The 20836-nt window shown below is 39.4% G+C and overlaps 1 protein-coding gene across 9 annotated transcripts in view; it reads right to left on the bottom strand.

Moving 5' to 3' along the window:
* The window catches only part of SMOC1 (SPARC related modular calcium binding 1), a 171740-nt gene that overhangs the window by 40322 nt on the left and 110582 nt on the right, over window positions 1–20836 (bottom strand). For 8 of the 9 annotated variants that reach the window (XM_058839493.1, XM_058839474.1, XM_058839483.1 and 5 more), the window contains 2 exons: window positions 7716–7805; window positions 2749–2829 (listed from right to left, as the gene is read on the bottom strand). In XM_058839493.1, coding sequence (XP_058695476.1) covers window positions 2749–2829; window positions 7716–7805 — 171 coding nt within the window. The remainder of the gene's footprint in view (window positions 1–2748; window positions 2830–7715; window positions 7806–20836) is intronic. The other variant, XM_058839512.1, reaches the window with a different exon arrangement.

The raw sequence follows: 20836 nt of genomic DNA on the forward strand, positions 1-20836 counted from the left end.
CAGTGCTGCTTAGAGAACAGCACACATCTTCTGACAGCAGTATCTGGACCACTCTTCTCTGAAAAGGACAGGGCCATATAATCACCACAGGAAGGGGAGAGATCAGAGCTAAGTGCTTCACTATACAAATTCCAAGGAAGAGGAAGTAAAAGAAAAGCTAGGCTGGATATTAGAAAAAGAAAAAGAATCTGAGATTGAATTCAGAGAGCAGAGCAGCTACCTTTGGGAAGAAATAAAATCTTTATTATCTAAGGCATTTATGGTACAGCAGAAAATGCTGCTCTCCTTACAGTATAAACATTAACTAGCCCTAAGGCAGTATATTAGATGACCTACTAGGTCTTTTTTCTTTTCTCACTTCCAATTTCAGTGATCCCATTAAACTGCTGCAAAAACATACGAGGCTATATCTGCTCCAAGACTGTTAGTGTAAGCTTGAATAGACAATACAGCTGAGGCAACAACAAACTGAAGAATCCAAATCTTGTGCTAGCAAAACATATCTTAACCCTTTAAAAAGAAATTTTAAAAATGGAAATGTGCTAAGCATTAGCATTTCAAGTTGGGCCAAAGGCAACTAAAAACATCCCCTAGTTTTGCACGCCCATCTCATGACAGCTGTTTCATCATCTACAGCCAAGACAGACTCGAAGACACTTGAAGAAACATGATTCTAAATGATAATTATCCCTCTCAGTTCTCTGCAGTTTGATTCCACCTACTGTACATTGCCTTTAACATATATTACAAGGGAAAAAGGAATGAAAGATACCAAACAAGGTGAGTAGGCTTCACTATTTGAAAGGAAAAGGCTGGAGTAGCCCACACTTCATAACACCTAAAACCATAGCTGTAGGCAGCATTTCTTAATAATCTGTGAGAAACTGAAATGGCTATGCATTTGTATGGCCCAGTGGGGAAATTTGGGGATAAAAGCTGTCAACCCAGTCTTTTAACAGGACCCTATAGCAACTGAGCATCAGAGCAATCAGTAAGGCTGAGTCAGATGAACCACAAGTCTCCTTTTAGCTTGCTGTATAAACCACCTCTTACACAGCTCTTGAATTTTCCACAAGATCGTTTATTTTTCATTTGTAGCATGCACTCACAATAATTTTGTTTGAGTATCAGAACTGACATCAGAAACAACTGAAAAAGTGAACAAAAGTAAACTCACACAAAGAATGCGTCTGCAGACAAAATTCCAGTTCACATCAGGCAGCTTCGTGACTAAACAATCAAAGTGATTGCCCTTAGAACATGAAAGCCAGCCTACTTTGGCTCTGTCAGGTCAAGAAAGGGTGGAAGACAGACCCTCCTGCTCCCAAGTCCCTTTGCAACCTCTTAGCACTCACTCTTCTTTCCAATATACCTATGACACTTGCTGTACTACAAGTTGGACTCCAAGATAGGTAGGACCCATTACAAAAGATTTTAATATTACACTGTCACCTTCAATTGTACTGTCAGTTGGTGGTTGTCCCAGCAGTTGACAAAAAACAGAAGCCGTGTTTGCTGTCCCTTGAAAGACATCCTTAAAGAAGGATGCTGATACTCACACATTATCTGAAGCTTCTGGCTGACTCCCACTGGCAGATCCTACACAGACCACCCTGCTACAAAAACAGCTGGGAGGGGAAGCTTGGGAGACTTGTTAAAACTGTGGTCTAGGCAATGCTGGCTGTCCTCCTGCCAAGAGTCCTTCATTCTGCGGCAAGAGAGTTTCACCCAACCTAGCACTGATTTCACCCTGCAGCTTGGAAGTGGCAGAGGAAGGTTAAAGGAACTGTCATAAATACTCTCTAGCTAATCCAGAAATACCAGATGAAGAGACTTCAAGATACCACAATTTATCTGTTTAGGTGACTGGAATTAGTCCAACAGCCGTTCTAAGCATTTATGTTTCATAAAATAAATGTAATAGTAGCATCTCCTATTCAAAACTTAAAGTAAATCCATGGCTTCTTAAAGCAATTTTGTTTTCTTACATTCCCTTTAATTTCTTTACTTCTCCCACCTCAGTTAAAATATTAGACAGAAACCATTCTTACTAAGAATCCCAAACATTCCTCTTCAGATTCTCCAGTTCCTTCTCATTTCAGTGACTCCACTCCATTTCACCTGTGTCTCCAGTCTCAAGTTTTACAACCTGAGTTCATGTTTTCCTGTTTCCCCTTTTCCCACTCATGCTCATGATCTCTTCTTTGCTGTTTTTCAGGCTTCGGTCCTCCCCCATCCACTCCACTACCCACAAAACAATCTCAGCATTTTCTTAGGCCCACACATAATTAAATCACTTTTAGTTGTGAAATAATCCACTCATTTCTCTATGAAAAAATATCCCCTGCAGAGAAGAATCTTAAATTCACTAGAAAAGAAGCCTCTTTTTGTATTTTCTGCAACTGCTTAGACCAAAACCACAGGCCAGATCTTTCAGCCAAATGCATCAGTTCATATACCCATGCTGAACAGCAAACAGAATAAAGATGACAGATGACTAAAATGAATTAACAGATTAAGAAATTAAGAGATTCCCCAGTTATGGCTTGTGGAAACAAGCATCCTTCATCACACATTGATTATGGCCCTTTGGGCACAAAAAAGGACCTTATCTGAAATTACTTTATAGTCTGGGCTGCAAGTGCCCCTAGCAGCTTGGTAGCTACAATGAAGAAAGAATCAAACAAGAACAGATGGTGAGGAGCTACAGACTAGTTAAAATAATATTTTTTTTTGACAGGAAGTTACCTGAATTCCTTATATTGGAGCTGTTCATTTTGGAATCTTTGATGACCAAGTGCTTAATCCAAAGGGTGGGTGCTGTGATTTCTGAAAGAATAAAAATAACAGCCTTAAAGCAAGTGCAGCAACTAGTAAAAATACACGATAGTTACTCAGAATCACAGAATAGTTTGGTTTGGAAGGGACATTAAAGAACACCTTATTCCCACTCCTCTGCCATAGGCAGGGACACCTTCCACTAGACTAGGCTGCTCCAAGCCCCATCCAACGTGGTCTTAAACACTTCCAAAGATGGGGCAGCCAGAGCTTCTCTGGGCAACCTGTTCCAGTGCCTCACCACCCTCACAGCCAAGAATTTTTTCCTCATACCTAATCCAAACCTACTCTCTTTCAGTTTGTCCTTGTCCTGTCACTGCATGCTCTTGTAAAAAGCCCCTCTCCAGCTCTCTTGTAGGCTGTCTTCAGGGACTGGAAGGTGCTAAAAGATGCCTTCAACAACCTCAACTCTCAGTCTCTCTTCAGAAAACAAGATGTTGGCTACAGTCATGCCTTAACTGATCTATCATCTTTGTACAGACAGGTTCATCTCCTGATGAGGTCTTCCAACTCTTATGAACCACCATTTGTAAATCTTCCACAAGGTTCTCTCATTATCTTCCTGTTCCATAAAGTATATATCTTCTGGCAAAACATTTTTTTCTCTCTCCAACCCCCACTTCCTGAATTCTCAAAAAGCCTTTTTCCTCAAGACTTGGAGATCACAAACATTACACTGGGTGCTATAGTATGTGCTGTTTCCCCCAAAGGTACATACGAAATCCAGATTTTAAACAGTCAATCCAGACCTTTAACAGACCAAGAAGGTCTGGCCACAGTAAGTTCCCTAAAACAAGCAACAACAAAATCTGGAATAAATAGGCAGAGACATGAAGATATTTCTGGAAAGACTTGAAAGGAAGTCTGTTAAAGAAATAGGTTCTGGTTAGAAAAGCATGTCTGATGCACTAACCAAGACATCCAAACATAAATTTGTGGGGAAAAAAAGTGCTTAGAGCACCTCCTCTGAGGTGTTATAATCAACTTCAAAACATATCTGGACCTGCCTTAAGCCACAGAAATGACATAACCTCAGCATTTGACTAGAACTGAGCAAAGCAGTACTTGCTACCATGGGCTAGAGCACCTCAAGTGACATTTTCAGGACTAATATTTTCAGAAAAAAAATTCAGTTTCCAAAAGAACACAACTTAAATAGTACATCCTGAGGTTTTTCTTAAGTTCCAAGCACTTTTCACATGAGTTTTCCTGCTCCCTTGTTGACATTTACATGGATCTGCTCATCAAAGGGAGAAGCTGGCTGAGTAAAGAGAAACTGATTATAAATTACAAGAACATGAAAAAAAAAAAAAAAGAAAGAAAATTAAATTCTCCTTCCTAAATATTTTCAGCTACATTGATTGGCGGCATTATATTAATTGTGTTCGGGGCAATTTTTTTTACAAGGGAGTATAGGTTGAACACTGTTAAACTTTTACTGCTGCTAGAATATCAAAAATTGCCTTATCTGCCAGTTTCACTACACTATTTTATCAATATTCAGCCATCATATGCTTCTATAAGTACATATACACATTTTGATTTATGGACTATTTCTACTTTAGTGCTTCTCTCCTTCCTAGCTCTTACCCAATGTTTAATTTGAGGCAGTTCTCCCCAAAAGGGGCTTAAATTCCTAAATCTGGGATGCAATTTAGCTCTGAATCTGCACCATATGGACCAGATATGTCTACAGCTGAAAAAGGAGGGACAATCAAAGTCAATAGATGCTGAAGAATGGATAAAGGCCTGTAGAAATACAATGGTGTACATCTTTCAGTGATGTTGAAAGGTGCACAGAAATGAATTCTGGGAAAAAAAAAGAGAAAGAACAGGAAATTAATTCCTTGGAATCTACCATAAAAATGTATTTTCAATCCAGGTAACCTGGACATCGTTTTAGATTACAGACATCTCTGAACAACAGATCTGTGGAAAGAGCAGATTCCCAATGAATCAGGAGGTGAAGTTTACCAAAAAGAAGAGATGTTTAAAGAAGATATCTTTAGGAAATTATTACACTTTTCACATGGAAACTAAAGAGATGGTGAAAACCAAGTAACAGAGCCTAGAAGTGCAGGAGGGAATATAACTTTTCAAAACTATACCAAGGATATTAATAAAACACTCTTCAGCAGAGGAGAATCTTGTCCTAAAAAAAGATTCACTATTAACATCTCTAAGATCTGCATTATAATAATATGAAATAATTTTTAGAGAGATGGCTGTGCTATGATTCAAACCTTGGATGGGAGAGTTTAAGTTATCTGATTTACATTATCTCTGGCACTACTCTGTTATGCCTTCAGGGAAGATGGTAGGGAGTGGGAGGGGAACTTATGCATGAAACGTGAATTTTCATTATCCTCTAATGTAGATGAAAACATGAGAAAGGTGAACCTTCATCTTAGAGATGTTGAAGTTTCAAGAGGTATCACCCATTTCAGAGTGCATGCAATGCCCTTTGAAAGAAGTCAGCCCCTTGTGTATGGAAGGTAGGAAATCAAAGGCAAAACATGAAAAAAAAACCCTACATTGGTATTGTCCATTCATGTTGATACCAGCTCCACCCTAGCTGCCTGACTTTGAATATACAGGTTTACAGGAACCCATCAGTTTTCAAATTCAGTGAAGTGGAATGCGATCTGAACTTTAACGCCTTTCAAGATATGTGAAGATTTCAGACCCATCAGGTAAATGGATACCTGTTTTGCCCTTTTCTGTCATTCGTGTCAGACACCAAGTACAAGCTATTCCTCCTGAAGACCTACCCCATGACACCAGGAGAGTCTTCTTGTTAAGTATCACAACATGTTTGCCCAGATAGGATAAAGGGATTGTACAGGATGACATCCTGAGGTGTCTAGTCCAACCTTCCGCTCCAGATGGGGTCAGCTTCAAGAACAGACCAGGTTGCTCAGGACTTTAGAATCACATAATATCCTGAGCTGGAAGGGACCCTCAAGAATCACTCAAGTCCAGCTCCTGGTTCTGCACAGGACACCCCAAGAATCACACTATTAATTGTTTATTTTACAGCCACCACTGAAAACTACTCAGTCCTATTCTACTAATAGAGATGACAAAATACAGTGTCAAACTTAGAAGAGATTATTCATCAGTGCATAGCCTGATCAACCTGCCTGTCTGTCCGTCCTCCAGAGTCATAAGGGACACTGCTAGTACAACAGGAGGCCACTGCACTAGTCATGCTCTCAAAGTCTAAGAGTTAAGGTCTTGAATAATATATTGCAATGTTTTTGAGAGCCAATCTTCCATCATTCAGCCCAAGCCTATTTATCAGACTAGAGTTCACCTACAAATCAATGTGAAGGTTTTTGATTGAAAATGTTTTTCACTGAAGGTAGAATAACATTTTTTTCAGATTCTGCCCATCACCAGAAGAACCAGAAAAGGTGTGTTCACTACTCCACTTCAAGAACTTTGTCCAGTTCTATTTGAATGACCAAAACATTGAAACTCTCCTAGAAGGAGCTTCTGAACAGGCTGTATTAACCACATCATCTCACTCCTGCATTTTACTAGCACATTCTTTCCTTTAAACATCTATGGGCACTCTCTCAGGGGAAAACTTAAAGGTCAGAAGTTTGTGATTGCCAACAGTAATTTAATACAGTACCAGCTTACTTCCAGGAGGAACCTGCTTTTGATATAAACAAGAGAGAGCCAGCATGGCTTCAGTCTCCTTTGTTTATTTGAGTGTTTTTTCTCGGAGAGCTTTGCTGTTTCTTAAAGCTCACAAGACCGTCAAAATCTAGTCACTAAATACAAAGTGATAGGACTACAGCATCTTGCCATTAAATGTGTTTATTTTAGCAACAATAAAACCCTACCACAGCACTCGTTTCTACAAGGCAGGAAATATCAACAGAAAAGTACCTCCTACCCTGCTCAGTAGTGTCCACTTCTGCCTTTGATCCACTTTAAAAAACAGATGAAGTACAGCAGCCCCCTATGAAAATGCATAGGCTTTCCCTCGCTGCCTTATGCTCTGCAGTTTCAGGTGGGTCACAGAGTGGTTCACACTTCAGCCCATAGCTTCATAGTAATGGTTGTGGGTTTAACCCTGTAGGAAACAGGCACTACTTCCAAGCAACATGCAAGATACAAGCAGCTGCTCTTAGGCCCATTCACTACCAAAGGAACACTATTCCCACTGGTATTTATGTTTGTATGTGGAAAATTCATGAACCCTCTGTGATGACAGCCATTTTATCCTCATTTAAAGGCTTCCAATAGACTAAGGTCTGATATTCCCTCTCCAAAATAATACAATTGCGAGATTGCCTATTTGAGAAGCAAACTGCCTGGGTGGGCCATGAATTAAGTGGGCCCAGGACAATGACTTCATTTGCTTAAATAGTATGTGCGTCAATGAAAGCATTTGCTAAATAAAGAAACCTCCCAGCAATTTTCTTGCAAGTCAACATTCACAAGCTGTGGTTTAACATTATCCTTCCTTTTGCAAAGCTGTAACACACTGCAGAGGTTATGAAATTCCCAGTATTAGTATCGTGAGAGTGGAGATAGGAAGGGGGTAATGACAATCTAAAAAGAAGTGGCCACCTCTGATTTGATGCACCTTTTTTTACTTGCTGGGACACACTTTTTCCTCCAAGATTATACCAGGAGTCTGATCAACTGGTGTTATTGCTGGATTCCAGAAAAGTGGGGAGGATGTAAAAGGATTAGGGAAAATGCCTGAGGTCCCAAGGGCACTCTAAAATTTGGATAACTTATGAGATTCACTGGCTTGTCTGCTTTGCAGGATAAAGAAAGCATTTGAATCATAAATCCTAGAGAAAAGGGAGAGGGAAGTAGCTTTATTTTTTTGTTATTTTAAGGGATGTTCTTACCTTCTCCATCGAAAATAGGCTGGGTTTCCATGGTAGGCGTTGGCTTCGAACCATCATCTGAATTGAGGGTTAGAAAGAATCGAAAAGAAACTACCATTATTGAGGTAAATACTATCTACTCTCCAGTACTGTTGAATGATTGGGATTTGTACATGGCCCGGCCAAGTCCAGAAGAGAGAGAAGACAGACAGAACAAAATCATTTTATGCTAAAAGCAATAACATTTTACATAAAATATGCATCAAGCGCTTTTGGTACACTTAAAAAGCCTCCCCCTCCCTCCACAAACCACTGGTGTTTATCACCTGGTAGTCTCCCCAGAAGGCAATTAGCTGCCTTTTCAGTTTTAGGTAAGTTTAGTTTTACACAGGCCATTTCCTGAGACAGCAAAGGTTCTGGATATTGCTGTCCTATTGTGTCTTTCTCCTCATTCCTTTTGTTCAAAAGGAAAGTTCTTCTTCTGAAACTTACCTGTTTGGAACTGGCACCAGCATTTACTGCAGAGCTGTTAGAAAGGGATGGTCAATAGCAAATTTATTTTTTTTTCATAATGACTGCATCAAGGTGTTCTCTAATTGCAATGTGGGGCAATGTCTTCCAACAGCAGAATTGTGGAAAAATAATTTCTCGTGCATTAGGTTCAGGCAAGGCTGTTTTGACCATGACATTATCTGATGAGTCATCTGTCCTGGACCTTATCTCAACTCACAAACCTTTGATACATTTTCTCCCCTATCCAGTTCCAGGGCAGAGTGATAGAGCAGCTTTGGTGGGTGCCTAGCATCTAGCCAGGGTCAGCCTACTACACCTAGGATTTGGCTTTTTTTTTTTTTTTCTTGTTTGAAATATACAGACTTAAAACCTTCAATTTCTAGTAACTGTTCTTTGCATGTGTTATTAGCAGTAATGACACTAGGCAGCAAAATGGGCAGAAATCTAAAATGAAAAGTTGCACAGTGAAAATCTGTTGGAGGGAGGAGTCCATGCCAGAAAAGCCAGGCTTCCCTCTATTTCCCTGACCATCAGATGTACACTTTTGGAGCAAATATACATGGGACAGCCCTTCCTAGAGGCAGCAATAACTGCCCTTAGCCACTTAAATTAAGAGTCCATTGGAAGAGAAGGGCAGAGATGAAAAACAGAAGCCTGTAGACTTTTTCCACCCATACCTGTATTTGCAGTTTTTTAAAGTGAGGAAAAGCTTGAACACCTCTTCCACAGTTATTTTATGCATTCCCACCCAAAGTAGTCAAGTTCATAGAAAATAAAAACATGATGGTAATTCCATTTCAGCCTCAGAGATCCACTGAATCCACTAACAGAAATGAGCAAGACACCATGTTGCCATTTTCCTCTTCATCATTGTATTTGGTTTTATGCTAAACTGCAAGTGTAACAAAAATACTTGGAAGAAAAAATACTATTCCTCTTACTAGTCAGCTCTTGTTTTAAGCTTTCCTGTTATTGGGCATTACCAGTAACCTGGATAAGCAGTATTTACTTTTTTTCAAGTTTGAGCAGCTGACTTGGAAATAATTCCTGAATATTGCTTAAATTACAAGGAGGAAAGTTTTGCCCTTTAAAGGCTCTTTGGATAGAAGTAAATAGCCGATCTTCACTTTTTATGTTAGAATAGGTTGCTCTGCTTCTGCAAGACTCCAAGAGTCACAGCTATGGCTTGTTATTTATTTAGGATAGCACTTTACACTGTAACGAAGCAGTGAACAGAATGTAATTGCATGACTGGCTTTACAGATTGAGAAACCAACCCAAAACTGCTGAAGCCACTCACAGAACAACTAGAAAAGTGAATAATTCTTAAGTTATACAAAATAGGAAGAGAACTGCTGTTAAAAAAAGACCAGTGCAATAGTAAGTTTCTTCTTATTGTTCTCATGAACGCTTCTGCACCAAGTAATTACAGAACTGTTTTTCAGATTTAAAGCAGCAACCTGAAAGCCAACAATGGGGGAAAATTACAAGTGGATCTGAGCCACGGCACTTGATCCAAATCATTATCTGAAATTTGGCAGAACACAGGACGTTTCAGGTTCAGGGCGATTCTCTCACATTCATGTATGTGCAAGGAACACAGCAGCAATTACAATTTGTCAAATACGTTCTTCTTAAAGAAAGAAAATTTTGTAGCAGCTTTTGTATGAAGCTAGCCATTAAGCTACTGGAGAGTATTAAACAAACCCCTCGGTTCAAAGCTATTGTTGGAGATAATCTCAGTAAAATGGCTCAATGAATTACACAATCATTTCCTCACTGGATTACTAACACCAAATTGTCACTAAGTCCACATTGTAGCAGCACCCAGCATAGTATTAAGGGGTTTGCAAATAAAGAGAAGTATAATTACTCCCCTGTTGTTCAAGCAAGTACAGTTCTTTCATCACACATACAAGAAAAATTACAATAGACAAAAGCACTGTAATTACATTTACCATATTTCAAAAATCAAAAGCCAGGGATATTTCCAATTATTTTTTAAAGGTCACGAATTAGTCACATAACAGACAAAAATTGCACTTCATTAAAAATACCATGCTCACTTCCCAGCTGCCAGCTTCTTACTCTAAACTACCAACTTTTTTTCTTAAACTGAAGAATTCTCAGTAAATCTCAGTGTTCCAAATTAGCTTATGTCAAGTCCCACTGCTGCTCCCTTTCAGCAGAAAAACCACCCTAGTACTCGCTTGCTCTTATTTGATTTTTCCTCTCTCTCCATACTCCATTTGTCACACTGAACATTTGTTCCACTGGCCTGTTTGCTCCTCACAAACAAGGCATAAGTTCTATTTTACATACCTGAAAGTTTTGAAAAAACATTTTGTATTCCTTAAATAAATATTTCAACATAGAACAAAACCCTGAGCTATTCCAGAGGCCTGAGGTCTCCTGTGATATTACATGAGAAGTACAGAATAGTGCTACTTTGGGTACAAAGGTAATGAAGTATGTTCACTGGGTACAGTCTCTTCCTCTCTTCAAAGAGCTGTTAAATTCTACACTTTCAAAAGAGGCATGCCACTGCCATAGTTCCTTATACACAGCATGTCACAGAGATTAAAGAGATCAAGTGTTACTTCCTAATCCCTCTAGATAGCAATGCTTCCAGATCAGGAACTCACGTAATTCCACACCCCTTGTTGCAGAATATTTTCAGAGCCTTGAGGAGGAGTTCTCTGACATACTTCTCTTCCAAGTTTTACTACCCAGCATGAATACCCCACTTTCTCTTTCCAAGACCACTGACTACAGACAGTATCACTCAGGAGAATACCTCCTCATGGGACATTTTAAAGCTATAAAACTCTTTCAGTAAGTGTCCTTTTCCTAGAGTACACTTGCAAAAGTTAAGCAGATTTTTCTGGCTCAATTGCTGTCAACTTTAAAATGGTATTTTTCTCTTGCTACAGGGTAAGAGTGAAACAGGCAGGTCTAAATGAGACTCCCTAAGCCATTTTCACATTAAGATACCTTGGATATAAACCAGAATTCCACTTGCTCTGCTACTGTCAGAAGCTCATAAGCAAGAAGAGTTCTTACTGCATTTGACTGACAATGACTCAAAACAGGGACAATTACTTGCACATCCTGATCTACTATTAGAGCTGGGCAAGAGCTCTTTATGCTCTCATTAGAATACCCCCCCCCATGTCTTATCCTTGCAAAACATCCACATCTGCAATGACTCTAGTTTACACTAGGGTTGAGGGAGAAGGAGATCCAGTTCTTGCAAGACACCTCTTAAAGTGATCATTTTACTCTGACTGACAAGCACTAAGGCCATGAGCAACTTCAATTACGCCAGCAGAAAAGTAAATGCCTTGACATAAAAATGTATTAATTACTATGGAAAAATCTGAAGTAACTGCCTGCTGCTGTGAATTACCATTCTCGACTCAAGCCACCTAATGGAAGCTGTAGAAAGGGGAAAAGTTAGGAGATAAAAGTCATGTACTGAAGGTTGATGTTGCTGAGGGAGCACATAGGTCTTGGTCTGCTACTATGATGATTCAAGTATTCAGATGACTTGTGATTTTTCTTGGGTAGGGATGTGATGTGGGAGGCTAATGTTGTGTTCTGACTGGAATCCATGAGGAAATATGTAAACATTTCTTCCATTTTAAAGAGCACAGGTGTTTATGGAGTCAATCACCCAGGCTTTATACAAAATCTAGTCTGTTTTGTAAGTAAGTCTATAGCTTGAAAATCAGTGGTTCCCAGACTTGAGTCAGACTGACAGAATAAGCAGATGACAATTTTAAGTGCATAGCTCTGGGAAGAGGCTGCCTTATTCCAGTGTCAAGTGGTTCCTTCACTTACCATCATCTGGTTTCAGCTGAGTCATTAGAGAGCACAGCTGAAGCTAAATCGGCAACTTAGAGCACAGAGAGACAGGTCCTGTTCCATGCAAAGCCAAACTTCAGCAAATCTGCCAAGCCAACAGCAAGGGAGAAGAGCTTTCCTAGGCTTCAGAACTCCTGAGGGACTTAAGTCATATATCTCATTCCTGTGGCTTTAGTAACTCTGGTCAGACGAACAAAGCCAGGTCAATTAGGCTCCTGTATCCATGCAGTTCCTGAATCTTGAAGATGCTGTTTTGAGTTTGACGTTTCTATGCATTACCTCCAGATCCAGGGTATTGTAAGGTTTTTTTTAAAAAAAACAAAACAAAAAGACAACAAAACTTGTGTTTGTGCTACATGGAGTCTTAGACAAAAATACATGTCCCTTCTAGTATTGCAGGGAAGGAGCAAATTGTTCCCTCAACCACAATCCTCCCCTACATTAAATTAAACTATTTCAGCAAGTCATAATTAATTTAATAGTCTATGCAACTTTTATGTACAGACATATTGCCAATATAAGTGTAGAAAGTTAGCATTCATGCAAAAAAATTTCTTACAATCTGGCCAATCAAGGTAAGTTTTTGCAAGCAGCTGAAATGGAAATACACTAGTGCAGATAGACTTCCCTGCCAAGTTTTCACACTCCTATCCCTCAGAATCATTTAGATTGAAAAAGACCTCTAAGGTCATCAAATCCAACCACTTCTATGCATGGAGATCCCACAGCTGTTAAGAAAAAAGCCCCAACTTTTTAAACCAAATCAGCAAAAGCCACATTCTCACTCTTTATTGCTTTAATTTTAAGAAATAGCAGCAATGTGCTGCCTTTGGATATAACAAACCCCAAACACTTGGACACAGACAAGCAAAGTTTTGCTTAAAAAGGGGAAAATGTGCCTAAGTGATAAACATGCAAGGGTTCTGTGGGGCTTCGTGAGCTCCTAACTGCAAAGGCTGACGTGCTCTGTCACTGCAGTAATTTTTCTCTTCCCCTGTAAACCGCTCTGTATGCCATATGGATGCAGGCAACCATTACTTCAGCACTGCATTCCAGATATCAACCAGATAGGATAAGGAGTCTTTCCCTGTGCCTTCTGGAAGGCATTAGTTCCCCTCACATCCTTCTCACATCTCCCTCGCAGGTGCATCAACATGAAAAAAGCCACTCAAGCCCCAAGGACTTTGTGGTCCAATGTACTCAGTGTTTGTTTGGCAGCACAATTCTTTGCCCTGCAAGAAAGCCTATCCCATGCACAGACAGCTGGAAGTAACTCTGACCCCTGTGACACAATTCAAAGCCTCCTCTGTTTGGCTTTTTGATTCCTGATTGACACACTCACTGCCAGGCGGAGATAAATGCTGCTGGGAGGACAATGTTGATCTGCTCTGACTATTCTTGTGAAGGACTTTTTCAGAATAATAAACAAAAAACACTGGTGTGCTTAAGTGTCTGAATAGAACTGGAGGTAGACAGAGCGGGGAGTGGAGTGCTTTACAGAGGCTGGAAAGTCGATTGAAGAGTTAATTGTCTGGGTGTACAATGAGTTTATTCTGACCACAAACAAAGAGCTCCCTCTTCCTGGGCATGGTCCTTCAAAAGCAAACGTGTCAAAAGCAGTCTGGAGCAGCACTCATTAATAGCAATGCTCTAGTCTCCAGGGTTCAGTGGCTTTAAAACTATCGAATCTTGAGATTCAGACAGAATCTCTCCAAAATCCAAAGTCCTTATTTACTGTGTAAGTTCTAAAGGCAGTTCTACAGTAATTAGCCAAAAGAAACCTCCCCTCTAACCTTTCATTCTTTGCAGCCTTTAAACAGCTGCTTTTGAAAAATGAAGACATAGCAAGGTATTACCCCTCACACATAATGCTGTAGGAACCTTCCCCAACATGAGATACAGCTTTATATTATTTCAATTATGTGTCATGTAAAAGTGACCCTTAATGGCTCATACTTGGGAAGATACAAAATCCCAGCCCACATCTGGACCTGCATTTCAGAGCTTGCACTGTAACAGGCCAAACCAACACAATGTCCAAAACCACCCCCTGCCTCTGGGAAAGTTCCGATCCAGATTCAGATCTGAACTTTGCAGGCTGAACCAAGCCTTTATGGTAATTACCACATAAAATACTGACTTCCCTTCTGTAAGTTCTGCAAACCTTTCTGGGGAGAAAAAACATCTTCCCAGTACTGCTGCATGGAAAACAAGGCAGTTGCAAACAGAGCCATTATACCTCACCAGTCTGATGGCAAAACTCCTAGGGATTTTGGTGTCAATGCAGAGACACTACATGTTATTTGAACAAGCAGCAGCTATAAAGATCAGAGAATTAAGCTGAGCTGCTAGTGAACTTTCTCATCATGCAAATATGCTTCACTACTTGTGAGAAGTTTTTTTTTAACATACTTACAGAAATGTAGCATTCCAAAGAACATTTTTCTCAAGTCTATGGGTCTGCTTCCAAGCAGAAGACAAGCTACCTTAAGATTATTAAAGCCATTATTTAAGAGCACTCACCTAATTCAAACTTGAGACTTACCCTTCACTCTCCCTTTTCTTAAGCTAAAATCCTCAATATAGTGGAATCAACTAATTTAGGAGGACAGCAGGGAGCCACAAGTTTGTGTGATCTCTCTTGTTCTAGTGAGTAATAAGTGAGGGATTCAAAACCTCAAAACCTGTGAAATAAGATTTCTTGGTTTACAGCCAGTTTCTCTCCAAATCGTAAACAGTAAACTGCAATCTTAACCAATTTTGCAGGCTTGGAGTGTTGCTTGGAGAAGCAGCAGTGTCCCACAGGTAGCTTGATTACAAATGTAACTCACAAAAAGGAACCCGTACACAGTCCTGTTGTTTAGAACTAGAATTCTCAGTTCATTTTTAGGCCAAACTCCAACACAGAGATGATTTTCTCTATAAAAGCAATTTCTACATAAGATATGAGTTAAAGAAACATGACATCAGATTTTAGTCAAATGCAAGGAAGCTTAAATGGAGAAGACCTGTCACTGCACATAGATTTACATTATTGCAGTTTTACAGTTTTCAGATTTCACAGCCAAATTCCTTCACAAAAGGCAAAACAGGTCTCTTCAAAGATTTGGAAGTACTAGGAAAAAAAAAATGCCCAAGGCCAGATTTGAATCTTACCTGTTAAAAAGATGAAGCAGGTAATAAAGCTCAGGTTACTTTTGAGACCATCTTCAGTTTAGATTTGCACAAAAAGCTTTATTTTTGATCAGCGTGGAATCACTGACAAGCTGAGAAGACATCATCCCCACTGTGCCCTCCCCCACTTTCAGAGACTTATTATTCTCGCTTTCCTGTAACAATCCCAACAGCAGTTTTATTCCTTAAGTTAGAAAGAAATCATCCTTAGAAATACATGCCCTTGTCATCAGCTCTGACCTATGGAACCAAGCCTCCAGTTATGTCACTGTCTTAAAGAGAATGACAACTGGGTTGCCGGTGATTTTAATTGTCTTGATTTTAGTCAAAACTCTTAAGTTCACTCCCAGAGTGGCTCAAATTGCCAGGAGGAGAAGAAAAAAAGGAAAAAAATAATTAAAAGAACCTGCATATCCATTCAAAGGCTCTTGAGGGAGCTGCTAAGATACAAGTAACTTTTCTTAATCTACCATTTCCACTCTATCACATTCAAGCCCTTTTCCCTTTGAGCTTTGTTCCTCCCTTCCATCATATACAAAGTACTGCAGTCCTCTGGAAGAAGAGGCTATTTCCCTGGTATTGCTACATTTTTCTATCTAACTGCTGTCCTGGCTACTTTACTAAGTTAAAAATCAAAACTTTCTTTTTTTTTTTTTTAATGACTGTATAAGTTATACAATACTTTTACCTTGAAAGATGACCATATTCTCAATCCCATGGTTTCAAAATTCATTCTTTTACTTTGTTCATACATCTTCTGAAGTAAGCGATGCAGCAGCAGGGACAACACTAAAATCCCTCTTTAGACTAGAGTCCACCAGCCCCACTGAACAGCTTGCCTAGAAATGCTACGTGTAAGTGCCATATATTGACTTGAATGGTTATTTCACAATAATAATGAACAATTAAAATAATTTCAGAACATAGTATCTAGCAGCAGATAAGCTATGAGCCCATCCTCACCAGCAATGTAACAATGTTTAAAACACTCCAACTACTTGTTAAGAAAGGAGAAGGAGAACAAAGCTCAGAATCCCGGCTCAGCTTCCAGGTCTGCTTCCGTCATCTGGTAAGTTTTCAGACAAGATCTCATCCTGCCTGTCATTGCAGACTGATGTTTCACAGCTGCTAGCAATGTTCTGCACGGCTAAAGAAATGAATCTCGACCACCATGGAGAGTGGCTCTTCTCCTTATGTACCAGCAACAATTTCAGTGTGTAAAAAATCAACTACAACACCTGGGAAGGCTATTGGAATGCCTTCGAAAGTAAAAAACACATACAGGCTACAGAAAGAGGCTCCCAATGGGAACAAAGAATATTTTTCATTTAGCTGTGTGCTTAAGGTGTCCTTCAAGAGTCTAATGTCATCCCCCTGCCTAGACACATACCTGATGGGAAATGGAGACACAGCTAAAAGAATCAGGGGGACTAAATGTTTTTTTGGTCTGGTCAGAACACACAGCATCAAAAACTATCTGTTACGAAAAATCATGACTACCTAACACATTTGCTGAAGAATTATGACATATTTACCAAGTACCAATGGCAGCTGGTGTAGGGATGACACTCAGTTTCAAAAGAGTCTCCAAGGCTCATTTTGACCAGCAGACACCTTCACAGGTCAAACAGCATAGAAAAGCTTTGCTGTGGTAAATACAACCCAGCAATTACAGTGCTGTAAATCTAGCATTTCCCTTCTTTCTACAGAAACAAATCAAGGTAATGAAGATGAGAGGAAGAATTGAAACAATCTTATTCTTCAGGGCGATTAACAATTGAAAGGAAATAAGCTGTAATGAACACTGGAAAAAAATAATTAGGCTCTTTATATGTGTAATAAAAACTGTATCCAAGTGCATATCAATATAGGCTACAACCAAATTATTTGGAAAAGCTATTGCCAATCCATAGAAGGGATGTTAGGCCGTCTTGTTCCAAGAAGGAGTACTGTCTGTAGTAATAAACTGAGAAAAGGGAGGTGAGTTAGAAGAGGCAATGTAATACATGGCTACACCAGACAGTCCTGACACTAAGCTTCACAGGAAAACTGGAGAGAAAAAGCACAGCACAGAAAAACAGGGTAGTAATATTATACAGTAATATTATCGCAGTCAGCAAGAGCTGGAGCACACACTGCTAGGAATGTTTGTTGGTGGCTTTTTTTTTTTTTAATCCAAAGCAGGAACACCTCAGAAGTGTCAGCATTACTTACACTGTAGAGTGAGTGATGAGATCAAGAAATCAGCAATAGCTAACACTGAGAATGTTTTAAAATAGATTGAAGGAGGGGAAGTAGAGGAAGAGATGCTTAGCTTTTTTATAGCTTCGTACTTGGTAGAAGAACTCAATTTTATCTCACCCTGTAAGCACTACAAGTATTATAGGTACCATAGAATTTTAAACTACAGTATCTTAATTTTGAACCATCTTCCATTTGGCTCACTGCCTTGAGTGACATTTGAAATAAAACAGGGAGCAAAAGAGTTTCCACACAAAGAAATATTTTGCTTAAGGCACCGTATCTCATAGCAAGATTTTTAGCACTTGACATTGCCCCAAACTTTGAGCAAAGTTTGCAAAAAGCTCTATAGCACTGTCAACAGCTGCCTGATCACTGCTGGCAAAAAGCAACAACCACCTTATGATTGTTTAGTTAAGCCTTTCTGGTTTTATTCTACTTACAATATATCACTTTTCTTTTTTCAGGAGCCTCTGCTTTGATGTGAAGTATTCTCTGTTTCCACACAGACCAGTAGACACCCCCTCCTCAACGACCTCTCCTGAAAGGCTGCTCAAAGTCCACAATCAACTACCACCTCGTCACTTCTAGGCTGTGCAAGAGCCCAGATATCTGCAGCTGTGGAAAAGGGAGCACATCTGAAATCCCACAACATTGTGATTCTGAGCTTGGATTGCTTTGCTGAACAAGAGGAAAAAATTAACAATTGTTATGCAAGCTTTAAATAGTACTAACAAGACCCCTAGCTTTGGAAACATTTCAGAAGCTACCTGATAATATACAGTGAGCTGGGGCAAGGGGTATGGAAGGTGTGATTACAATACCACTCTTTCTTCCTTCTCTCCCCAATATCACTCACATTCCCTTTCACTCCTCTCCCCTTCCAGCTCTAGTCTCTTCAAGGTAAAGACTCTATAAATTCTCCCACATCTTCAAGGCCTATAAGTGGGGGGTTGGAGACGGCAGCAAACTTGGCAGATCAATGGCCATTTGAAATTCAGACATATGGCTGAAGCCCTACAGCTGCATGTGTTAATTACCACACGTGTCCCCTGTAAAGCAGTCTGTTAAACACAAAAAGAAAACAGAAGAGAAAAAAGTCTTTCCAAGGGATTAAGTAAATAGTCTAAATTTTTGACCCTGCTCCCCCAGACACATGGCTGTGTATAAGCTGCCTTCCTTTCTCCCAACACCTGCATTCTGAGCAAGTACAAGACCCCTTTCCATGTGCAGTCAACCTATCTCAGAGTGTACTTTCACCCTTCTAGCTCCTCATTGCCAGCTTCTCTCGCCAGCCCCTCTCCCTTTCTCCTTTAGAGAACTAATTCCTGGCTGACAACCAGACTAGCCTTGGGCTTACAATATGCCTTTTCATTTCCTTGCAGGCAAAGAGAATGGATACCTCACTGTTATATCTGTATTGCATGTGTGAAAATGAAGAAAAAGGGGAGGGGGGTGGGAAATATGTTTTTCCATTGCTTGTTTCCACAGGTTTTTTTCCTCCCTGGATCATTAAAGAGGAGTGTCAGAGCTTTAGTGAGTGAGAACAACTTTGCTCTCTAACTACATAGCCCGAGTTTTTTCACCCCAGAATCTGAATTTTGTCTAAAGGAAGTTTTCTATTTGATTATGAAACCAAAGGAACAGCTCTTCTCTAAGAGGGAAGGAATGGAGAACAGAGGCAATGAGACACAGTAACAGTACTGTTGAAAGGACCTCCAAAGGATCTAATGTGTTTCAGAAGGAAATGTGTATGTACAGAATAAAGCATCTCAGTGTACACAGTGCAAGTGACAACATATTCTCAATATTAAAATATTTTTATTTTAAGATGAAGGTCAATCCTCAAGTTACAAACTGTCAGACATCTACAGATGCATTGTTCAAAATGAACCAGAGATAACTAATTCTAAGAATCACTTCATTTAATGGTATATTTGTGAGAAGCTGTACAGTCAAGACAAAACCTGTCAAGTCCTTACACAAATCGCTTTGCTGCAGCACCTAAAGGTGTCATCAGAAACTGAGCACCAAGCTGAGCGCAGGAACATGTAATAAAAGACACAGACACTGCCCATAAAAATTTGGTCTGTGGGGAAGACTTCTCCCATCCTTAGCCTTTATCAAAGCATTTTGCAGTACAGCTCCCTTGCTGTCAACACTGAACAAAAGTCCAGATGAGCACACAGAGGAAAGCTATTATCCAGATAGATCTGTTGTAAAGAATCTTTAATTCCCCTAGGTGCCATCTCAAGAACTTGAACAAACATTGAGTTGTCTCTCCAGCTTCTCCCTACCTCATTTAAGGGCACACATGGTCTGCATGCATTCAAGCCTTCCCACCATAATTTCATAGCTTATCTCTCTTATAGAGAAACTCTGACAGAGCTCAGAGGGCAAAGGAGTTGAAAGGAAAGTACTTCCAGCCCCCTGACCAAACACCTGCACCACGACAAAACACATTTCCTGGTGCATTACTCTGATTTGAAAGAAAACAACACTAACATTCAGATGTCTAGATTCTATAGAGCATGAGAAGAATAATGTCAACAACTCTTTTTAAAGAAAAAAAGGTTTTGAGCTTACATAAAGTATTTTAACAACAAAACCAACTGACAGACCCCAAATTTATTCAATTTCTCTGCCAGCTGTAATGATCAGACACCAGAAATCCATGTATAGCACATAAACAGTTAATAATACCTTAACAGATGTTGTTTAATCAATTGTTAGTTTACTTATTAGATCTACTCACCAGGTTGCTCAATACTCTGACTTAATAATTTTAAAACCTTTACAGCTGTTCTTAAGACATTACAGACAGGAGTTGTCTGTAGATTGCTATAATAACACTTGTAAACTACAATTTTATTAAGTCATATTATATAGACTAAGCTACCGATTGGAACCGCTGCTTTATAGATGAAAGCAGAATTCTTGCATTGTATCAAACAAAATACACTTTAAAACAGAATTTGCCTTCTTTTTATACTTGCCAATGAAACTTTCTTCAGTCTCAAATTTGATACATATGTTCTGAGGCTCACAAAAAAGTCTTGATGAAAACTAAACTATTTCAGACAAGGCAATGATGTGGGGAACCAAAAGGATTGTTTTTAGTTCTACTATTTATGTAACAAATTTGAGGTTTTACTTCTAGACTTTAATATTTCAAAAATCTGTTTGCTTCATGGGATATATCTAAGTGCTTTTTAGAACATTGCGCTGTTCTGGAAAAGCGATCCGATATACACAGTATTGTAAAATTACATTCCTCTATTCTCAAAAAATTCATCACAATTCCCACTTAAAAGCCAGGTTCTTGCTATCTAATAAAATCTGTTATG

This window comes from Poecile atricapillus, chromosome 1 (assembly GCF_030490865.1).
Source record: "Poecile atricapillus isolate bPoeAtr1 chromosome 1, bPoeAtr1.hap1, whole genome shotgun sequence".
Lineage (NCBI taxonomy): Eukaryota > Metazoa > Chordata > Aves > Passeriformes > Paridae > Poecile > Poecile atricapillus.